The sequence below is a fragment of the Chinchilla lanigera genome, unplaced genomic scaffold (genome assembly GCF_000276665.1).
Source record: "Chinchilla lanigera isolate Chin_1 unplaced genomic scaffold, ChiLan1.0 scaffold00041, whole genome shotgun sequence".
Classification (NCBI taxonomy): Eukaryota; Metazoa; Chordata; class Mammalia; order Rodentia; family Chinchillidae; genus Chinchilla; species Chinchilla lanigera.
Window position 1 is genome coordinate 3537571 of NW_004955442.1, and position 10272 is coordinate 3547842.

Genomic DNA, 10272 nt, shown 5'->3' on the forward strand with positions numbered 1-10272 from the left:
CTAACGGGGTTCATCTGTGTTCGTTCACACCCGTGACTCACTAGGCTTTTGAAGACAGAATTTTGAAGGTCAAGCTAGTAGGTGGCGACTGTTTCAACTGCTGTACTGAAGCACTACTCTTCATGTACTTTAGCTAATTGCAAAATAGAGCAACCCTTGTCAAGTAAAATGTAGAAATAAATAATAATATGTAGAGATATAAATGTGTATGAATAACACAAACTAATGCTTACCTGTAGTGATGTGTTGAAATATTGGTTAGAAAATAAATATTTCCATTTTTTATAGTAGCTGCATTCCTTGTGCAATTAAGAAATAATTTTACTGAAACTTTATCACATACTGTGCAATGTGTACAATCATATTTCATATTTGTACTCTACTGAGGGGAGGGTCTTAGACTCCTGTTAGTCAGATTTACAGTACTATAACAAAACACCTGAGATAACAGGTTACAAAGAGAAAAGGTTTGTGTTGGTTCCTTGTTTTAGAGGTTTCCATCTAGGACTGGTTGGGACTGTTGCTTTGGGCCCATAGTAAGGTACCATATTATACTGGGGAGCACAGGAGGCAGCAGGCTGTTTTACTTCATGGTAGAGTGTAAGAGAGAAAGGAAAAGGCAGGGCCAGGGTCCCAATATCCCCTTTGATGGTACCCCCAACACCTGATTCCTTCCACTAGGCCTTACCTCCTAACAGTTCTGGCACCTTGTAATCAAGCCATAGGCTGGGGACCAGGCCTTCAACAGACATCAACATATAAGCTTTGCAGGGACATTCTTCCAAACCCTAGCATATCACCGTGTTATGGATGAGAGAACAGAGGCTTCTGCAGGTTGAGAGACTTATTCAGTCACCTAGTTGATAAACGGTGGGATTCAAAGCTGAATTTCTCTGCTTCCCTAAGATGTGTTCTTAGCAACTAAGCCCTGCTCGGGTGGCCCATTGCCGACTTTGCTTCTGTGGCCTCCTTCCCTGACAGGGCCTCAGTTTCCCTCACCTATGAAAACAAGCCTTTTATTAAATGTCCCTCTTCCCCATGACTCTGTCTCACTGTAACGCATCTTGCCACCTCCAGCACCAGATGTTCCCATTTAAAATGCTGCCTTCAAGGAGACTGCCCTAAGTTAACAGCAGTGACTGTTCAGAAGTCAGCCGCAGAACACTGCAATTATTGCACATACAAGCCTGTCAAATGCTCCCGAATGCCTCCTGGTTTCCGAGTTGGCGGAATTTTCCTAAAAATAATACAACACAACATTTGGCACTGTCAAGAAATGGGGCTAGATTTACCAGGCCACTGACATTTACCCCTGAAGCCTCAACATTTATTTCTTTGAAGGGAACCTTCCTCGATTTGTTCTTCCAATGTGGACATAAGAGAGCATAGAGGTTTTTTATTGTTTTTTTGTTTGTTTTGTTTTGCTCTGTTGTTTTTTTTGAGATGAGGTCTCACTGTGCAGGTCAGGCTGGTCTTGAGCTCACTTTGTAGCCCAGGCTGGTCTTGAATTCACAACTATCCTCCTGCCTCAGCCTCCTGAGTGCTGGGATTACAGGCATGTGCCACCACGCCCAGCTGTTTTCTTTGTTTTTTAAGTTTTCTTCTGTAGTCTTCAAATTTTCTGTAATTCTGTATTGCTTTAATAATGAGAAAATAATTTCACTTAAAAAGTCAGTCTAGTAAGACAAGGTAAATAAAATCTTGGGAATATAAACTCTGCCTTCCTGTCCAGTCCCAAGGTGGTAGGATGTGGTGGTTAAGACTGTAGGTTTTGTAAACAAAGAGATAAAGCTTAGAACCTTGGCTTGTTCAATTATTTAGCTTTGTGACCTTGGAAAATTGCTTACCATCTCTAGGCCTCAATTTGCCAGACTGTAAAATGGAAGCAATGATAACAGCTCCCTCCCAGGGTGGTTGGGAAGAAGGCATGAGATGGCTGATGTGCGTAAGGCCCTGAACATACTGTCATGAATGCAAATTTCCCAGTAATCCTGGGATGTTGCTAATACTCTGTTGCAAGTTTGGATCTGAATTTAAATATCATCAAATTTTTGTGTCTGTTCTCTTCTTACCCATTTTTCCTATTTTATTTTTTTGGGTTCAGGTCAAAGTACACATAGTAGGGTGCGCTGGTCAGAGTGTGCAGCTTAGCAAGCTCCTGTGTGTGTCTACACCAGTGATGGGGAACCTTTTAGAGCTTTCAGTGATTAAAAACAGCCTGCTGTGGCCAGGGATATAGCTCAGCGGCACAGCGCCTGCCTGGCAAGCACAAGGTCGTGAGTTCGATTCCCAGCACAAAAAAACAAAAAAAACACAAAAAAAACCCAGCCTGCTGCAGCAACTAAGCCATAGGTTTGCCACCACTGGTACACCATGGAACCACTACCCAATCAAGATAAGTAAGGTGGCTAATTTCCCAGCAGGCTCCCTAAGGCCCCAACCCTTCTCCCAATGTTATCTCGACTCTGACATCTATCACTACAAAGTAGTTTTCTTATCCTCCAACTTCCTGTAACTGGAAAACAGCATGAACTCCTTTGTGTCTGGCTGCTTTTGTTGAACATATGTCTGGGAAATTTGTAATTGTTGAGGATAGCACTAGGTTGTGTTTTCATGGCTTTGTGCAATTCCTATATATGACTACTATCACAGTTTGTTTACCCGTGCATTTACTGATGGATATTTCATTTGTATGCAGTTTTGAGTCATTATGAAAAATGCTGCTAGTTGCTCCTATATTTTTTTGAGAATGTAAAGATGCCCTTCAGTTGCAGAACTGGAATTGCTGGGTCCTACAGTAGATGCACGTTTAATTGTAGTAGATGCTCCTGAGTCATTTTCCAAAGTGACCACACTATTGTAAGTCCCATCAGGAGTGCAACAGCCTTCTAGTTGTTCCTCTACATCTTTAACCACACTGAGTATGATGAATTTTTGTTTTGATTTGTTTTGCCCCTCTCCTCCCAACCCCAGTACTAGGGATTGAACCCAGGGATACTCTACCACTGGGCTACATCCCCTTTTTATTTTTTTTCTGAGACAAGATCTCAATAAATTGCCCAGGCTGGCCTTGAACTTGCAGTCCTCCTTCCTCAGCCCTTACCCAACTCTAGTAGTGAGGATCATAGGTATTCGTGTCTTTTTCCTTGTAACAATCCTGCGGGCCATACAGTGGTTGTCTCACTGTGGCTTCACCTCCTTTGATGACTGTTAAAGTTGCACACCTTCTTGTCAGCCATGGGATACCATTGTATCCTAGAATCAGTTTGCTCTTGGGTTATCTGATGCGTGAGTTTGGCAGTGACATTTAAGGCATGAGCACATGTGTTCAGGGACACTCAGAGGCTGTCCTATGACAAAATACCAGTGTAGGGAATGCATTCCAGAACATCTGCTTTCAGCCTCTTCTGCATACTTTCAAGTTCTTGGCTGTGTTTGAGAGCTGGGCTTACAAGATAACTTAGGTGAGAGATAGTTTATGAATTTTAAAAGGTGCTAAGTGAAGTCTTTAGCATAAGTTTGACTTATATTTCTACACCCCACTTGGGTGGTGCTCATTTGCTGAGCACCGACCGTGTGTACCGGGCCCTGATACCCCTGGTACACTATACCCAGCACTTACATGCATTGTTCCCTTTAATTTTCGTAAGGACTCTGTGAAGAGTGAGGCTTGTCTTTTCTTCCTTTTTTAAACAAGTGTTGTTGATTGAACCCAGAACCTTGACCATGCTAGGCAAGTGCTGAACCAAAGAGCTATATCCCCAGTTCTCTGTCTCTGTGTCTGTCTCTCTCATTCTGAGATAGGGTCTTGCTGCGTTGCCCAGGCTGGCCTTGAACTTGTAATCCTCTTGCCTCAGTCTCTCAAGTAGCTAGGATTACAGGTGTATAACACCATACTGGACAGATTGAAATTATTATACCTCTGGTTCAAGTGAAGAAACTGAGGCTGGTGGCCAGGATGGAATGTCAGCCGTTATTAAGTGATTTGTGTTCAGGATTTGAACACAGAGTCCGCTTGACCCCAAAGTTAGCAATCAAACTGGGAATGGGGGAATCATTATTTTTCTGTTTTCTAGTTAGAAACCTTTCCTAGCAAACATTTCATAAATATTTCTCTGAGTGGTCCCCTCTACTAAGACAGTGTCACAGGAGGAGGCCCTGTCTTCAGGGTCTTCCAACAGTGGACCTAGCAAGATTGGAAACTTTGTGTCCGCCTTACTCTCGCAGCTTCAGATCTCCAGGGACCTCATATCTTATCTTTCCCATCTTTTCCTCATTGTTGGAGCTGACTGATTGCAAGAATGCTACTTAAGCATTGATTCCCTGTGGGGCTTTTTTTTCTATGATTCCTTTAGAAAGAATCCCCCAATTTTACAACAATTCATGCATTGCATATTGTAGAAATTCTGGAAAAATAGTTGAGATGCTGGGCTATAACTTAGTTGAGGAGTGGATGTAGTTTTAGAGGTAATGAATGTAATTTTGTACAGAGCAGTCAGATTTAAAGCATATGTCTGTGAAGATCTCATCCAGGAATGAATGTAAAATAGCCACTTGTTCTAAAAGAACAAAACAACCTTTGTTTTCTTTAGAAATGCAGGAGGCAGGATGATTAAGAGTCCAGTTTCAGCCAGACACAGTGACTTGCAACTTAATCTCAGCACTCTAGGAGGCTGAGACAGGAGGATTACAAATTTGAGCCCCGCCTGAGCAACTTAATGATTTAATGAGATGCTATCTTGAAGTAAAAAGTAAAAAGGGGCTGGGGGAATGTACCTCAGTGTGAAGGGCTCTGGGTTCAATTCCCAGTACCACAATAAATAAATAAACCCAGTTTCTGCTTTAGCTTTAGTGACATCACCACATTTGTTTCCAATGCTGTCAGGCAGAATACAGTGCCCCTGTGATATCCTTGTGCCTCTTAGGGACATTTGTTAATGTGGGATGGGGCAATTTTAAATTGACATCATCAGAAGTGACAGAAAATGTGCCCGTTGTATTTTCCCCTTGATACTTTTTATTTTTCAAGTTTGCCAAAACATCACATTTTTAATGGCTTCATTCTGTTTCATCAAGTTTCTAAATGATCAGATACCCACCCCTGCCCCCATTGCTGGGAGTTCGGGTCTCTCCCACCCTGGCTATGGCTGATGGCACAGTAGCGCACACACTGATCTTGTGTGCATGGGCACTGTGTCTTTCACTACAGAAACCTTTGCCCACCCCGGAGGTGGGAAGCAGCTGTGAGATCGTGACCCTATAGATCTGACGTGTTTGAATATAAATTGTGCCTCTAGTCTCTACTACTCAGGAAGCTGAGGCAGGAGAATCACTTGATCCCAGGAGTTTGAAGTTGCCTGTGTGGGGGCAGGGGGAGGGGACAGTAAATTTAGGAGCCAGACAGCCCACAGTGTGACTTCAGCCTAGTTATATAACCTGTCTCAATCATATATACCTCAATCACCCAGTCTGTAAAACTTGGGAAGAGAACAGCACTTACTTCACTCTGACTTAATATGTGTTAAGAGCTTAATAAATACCACAGATGCGTTTGCCTTTACTATCTATCTGAAACCCTGGAAAGCCAAGGCTAATTGGGTTAAAAAAAATGAAGCTTTTGGTTTCTTGCACATGTTGCTGACTTAAATGTATGAGGCAGTCTCCCCTGTGATCACGGGTCCTGACGGTCTGTGGCAGTGTGTTTGCAGACCATTGAGAGAAGCAGATTCTCCCTGCAGTTTCATTTGTGAGTACCTGCAGGTCCTGCAGTTCTATGTTGATCTGCCTGCCTCCCCCTCCAGACTAAGAGCTTGTTGGGGGCAAAGATCATGTCCTGAGAGTAACGGCAGCTGGTGATGGTCAGTGGTTTGCTCTGATCAGCCTTGGTGTGAAGCACTTTCAGTCGTTTCCTCCCAGTGCTTCTCCCAGTGCCTTTAGGCACAGGTGCCATCCTCAAAGCTGGCTTCACAGTTGACTCAACAAACCGAGTGACACAGCACTCTTCCCCAAACTTGACAGGTCAAAGGGACCCCTGGGAGCAAGGTATTTGGGGATACTGCCTCCTGGGCCTCCCTTCTGGGGTTGATTCTTGGGGTTGTGCAAGGACCCAGGGATCTGTATTCTCGCCTTAGTGGCACTTCATAGCAAGCTGCTGTCTGGCCAGCACTGCATGGCCCTGACTCCCCTGACTCCCTCATTTGGATCTTAAGCATTTTCTCTATCCACCCTGAGCTGCCTGCTGCTTGAGAGGTTTTGCCCTGTCACTGCCGGACAGGAGAGATGTACAGAGGGCTCATTGGTATGCAAGGGCTTTCTTGTCACTGCCTTCAATTGAAGCTGAAGAGCTGGTGCATCTCTCGGGGATTTTCCACTTTCCTGGCCCTTCCGGAACTGGCTGGGCACCAGCCTGCCAAGGGCACAAGGACAGCGCAGCAACACCAAGGCATCTGTCTGTCGGGGTTTGGAGCCAGCTGCAATGATGTCTCTAAACTAAGGTGGAAATCAGGTTCTTTCAGCAGCCCTGCTTGTGTTCCCTGTTGCCTCTCACACCTCTGCCTGCCTATCACTCTCTTGCCCTCCCTGCTCCGTGTAGAACTGAACTCAGTGCTCCACTGCTGAGCTACACCCAGCCCCCTCCCTCCTCTTATTGAGTACCTATGTAAGGGTGTGTTCAAGTCAGACCAGGAGGACCCCTGCCCAAACGATTTTTCTTAAGATAGGGTCTCACTAAGTGGCCCAAGCTGGCCTTGAATTGACAATCCTCCTGCCTTAGCCTCTGTCTTAGTTACTTTTCTGTCCTTGCTGAGACAAAATACGTGATGTCCAAATTTAAAAGAGGAAAGGTTTATTTGGCTCACAGTTTATAGAGGTTTCAGTCCACAGTTAGCTGGCTCCAAGGTAAGGTGGCTTGGCAGACACACATGGCAGAGAAACAATAGTCCATGGCAAGCAGAAGGTAGCAAAGCAAGCACGATACCTTAGCAGCTTCTTTCTTCCCCTTTTATACTCTATCTAGGCTACTGGGATGACTCACAGCCAGCATGATACTTAGAAGTTGATCCTTAGACTCCTCTAAGGATCTTACAATCCCATTTGTTTAAAGGGATTCCAAACACATTCTGTTTCTCAATCCTTGCTCAACATTTGCAACATGGAGGAGCTTTGCTTAAATACTGATGTCTGTGGCTCCAGCAGAATTTCTGAAGTGACAACCTCATGATTTTTATATGCAGCCAGGATAGAGAACCCATAGTCAATGGACCTACCTTTTCACTGGTATCCATCAGAATCTCCTGCAGGGCTTTATACCAGTTCATCTTGCCACTGGATTAAGAGATTCTTGGAGAAGTGATTGGGTCATGGTGGTGCTATACTCAACAGTGGATTAATCCACTGATGTTCACACCTGAGTGTCCTATTCAGGTATGGGTCACTGGGGACCACCTTTGGAGAGTAAATCTCTCACTAGTGCTCTTCCTCTGTGCTCTGCTTCTGGGGCCGCCATGACATGAGTGACTTTGCTCCACAATGCTTTTCCACCATGATGTTTCTGCCTTGGAGCCAGTTGACCATGGACTGAAACCTCTGAAACTGTGAGCCAAATTAAACCTGTCGTCCTTTAAATTGCAAGTGTCAGGTATTTTGTACCAGCAGTGGGCAAGCTGACCAATACAATATGTGCTAAAATGCAGATTTCTTGGCTCCTAGTTTCTGACTGTGTATATCTGAAATGGGCCCTTGAATGTGCATTTCTAACTCTTTCCCCATGTTCCTCCAGCCACATTTGAGAACCAGCTCACAGGTCTGAAGTTCTGCCTGCACAAATTCACCTGTGTATCTCCCTGTGGGGATCCAGAGCAGCCCAGCTCTGTTCAGTTGTACACATCTCTTCTAAAACTCTGAATTGTGTAGTTATGCTGGTAGTTTCAAATAAGACCATGATGCCGGGCGTGGTGGCGCATGCCTGTAATCCCAGCACTCGGGAGGCTGAGGCAGATGGATCATTGTGATTTCGAGGCCAGCCTGGGCTACAAAGTGAGCTCAAGGCCAGCCTGAACTGCATAGTGAGACCCTGTCTCAAAAAGACAAAAATAAAAAAATAAAAAAGAAAGAAAAAAAGAAATAAGACCATGGACATGGCAAAAACTACAAATCAGGACTCTCTCCAACCTCCAGTCAGTCATCATGTGCTCAACTCAATCCATCAGGGATCAGTGGGGAACACTGAGAGAGCGTTAGCAAGCTGCAGGGGATCCTTGGCTGTGAAGGATCAATGTCATCATTGATGGGGGTATAGACACATATAGCATCTTCATTGTGGTTGCCTGTAGAGCTACCGTGTATATGGCAGAAAAGGTACATCCTGTACGTTGAAAAGACATTCCTGTGATCACTGGCTCCCACTATTAAAAAGACTATTCTGGGTTGAGTTAATACAGTCTGCACATCCTTTGACTGAAAGGGACCAGAAGTGTTTTGGATTTCAGATTTTGGAAGTTTCACATTTACATAATGAGATCTTGAAGATGGGACCCAGGTCTAAACATTAAACTCATTTTTTTTTTCATTTTTGTTTAATATACATTTTATACACATAGCTGGAAAGTGGTTATGTACAATGTTTTTAGTGATTTTGTGCATTTAACACAGTTCAGTAATGTGGAATTTTCCACTCACAGCATCAAGTCACTGCTCAGAAAGGTTTGGATTTTGTTGTATTTTGAATTCCGGATTTTTAGGTTAGGCGTGCTTAACCCGTACAATTATTAGTGGTGAACAAAACCACAGAACACATTGTATGTTTTTATAGTAATTAACAGAAAATAATGGAGACTTTGAGGCTCTCAATATTTCAAATTGCTTTCTTGCTCCATGCCTGGGGAATTTTTGCACACTGGCTCAAGACGGTATCAAGTAGGAATGGAAATGATGGAAACCCCCGTCAGGGAAGGGAATTGATTTCCGTGGCATGAACTATGACCAAGACTCCTTGAGAAGCCTGTGTCTACTCTGTGGTTGAAGACTGCTGGGCTGAGCAGCTAAAGGCATTCACCCCACTTTTATCAGGAAATGACTTGGATGAGATGAGTACAGACCCCAGTTCTGTGTTTGTGTCTGGCACCTTAAAGCAAGCTCACTTTAAGCCTCAGCCCTCTATGGTAACAGCACCAAACATCTTTCTACTAGCAGGACACTAGTCATGAATATGTGGAGCCTGGGGTCCCGCTGCAATAACCTTTCAGGCATTCACATAGGAGGCTCCTTAAAAAATTGAAGGTGTTGACTGGGGTGCAACTCAGGGATAAGTGCACTTGCTTATCATGTGCGAGGCTCTGGGTTCCATCCCAGAACCCCAAAAATGAAAACTAAAACTAGCTGGCTCTGACGGTGCACGTCTGGGAAGCTGAGACTGGAAGAGGGCAAGTTCAGCCCACCTTGGCAATTTAGTGACTTAGTGGGATCCGGTCTCAACAAAGGGAGGGAAAAAGAGGGGGATGTAGCTCAGTGTAAAAGCCCTAAGTTCAGTTCTCAGTACCACACAATTAATTTTTTTAAAAAAAGGGGAGTTCTTTCCGAAAGGACCTCCCGTATCCACCCAAGGTACTGGGCTTTCATATTCCTTTGGGGAGCAGTTTTTGTCTGTTGAGATTCTCTTTACAAGACAGTGCCATGCTGTGTCCAGCTGACTTTTCTGTTTGGCAGATTCAGAACTCACTGGGATCACATTCTTGTCCAGACTAAAACAGAGAAAAGATTCTCTTCTGATCAGTGACCCCAGCAATACCCTGAGTTTTTCACTTTGGGTGGGTGGAGGGGAACAAGTGTGTGGTGAAAGACTGGGTTGAGTCAAAAGCCTGGATCTATCATCATTTTTAGTGAAACCTCCTTCCATCAGTACCTTGACCTGCAAAAGACACTTTCCACCTTTCTCTGAACTGAAAGAAGGGTGGCCTGGACAGCATGGCAGTGGCTTTGTACCTTCAGGTCTGCCCTTGGAGCACAATAGCCCTGTGTTCCTTCTGGTGGGCTGGCAGGGTCAGGCCTGGGGCACCCCCCAGATTCTGCTGCACCTGAGCTTCTCCACACATCAGTGTTTCCTGCTTCTAAATCACAAGTATGTCTGGATATGTAAATTGATCCTAACTTTCCCTTTCATCTCTCTGCAGTGAAATGCAAAATGGAGGACCAAGAGGTACCTGGAACCAAGATCACCACATCACCTTAGCCACACTTGTATCTCTTGCCGGCCAGGCACAAATTACCCTGTGCATA

The 10272-nt window shown here is 44.4% G+C and overlaps 1 protein-coding gene across 1 annotated transcript in view; it reads left to right on the top strand.

The window, feature by feature from the left end:
• The window catches only part of Iqck (IQ motif containing K), a 120474-nt gene that overhangs the window by 109326 nt on the left and 876 nt on the right, over positions 1-10272 (top strand). The window contains exon 9 of the mRNA XM_005391117.2: positions 10167-10192. Coding sequence (XP_005391174.1) covers positions 10167-10192 — 26 coding nt within the window. The remainder of the gene's footprint in view (positions 1-10166; positions 10193-10272) is intronic.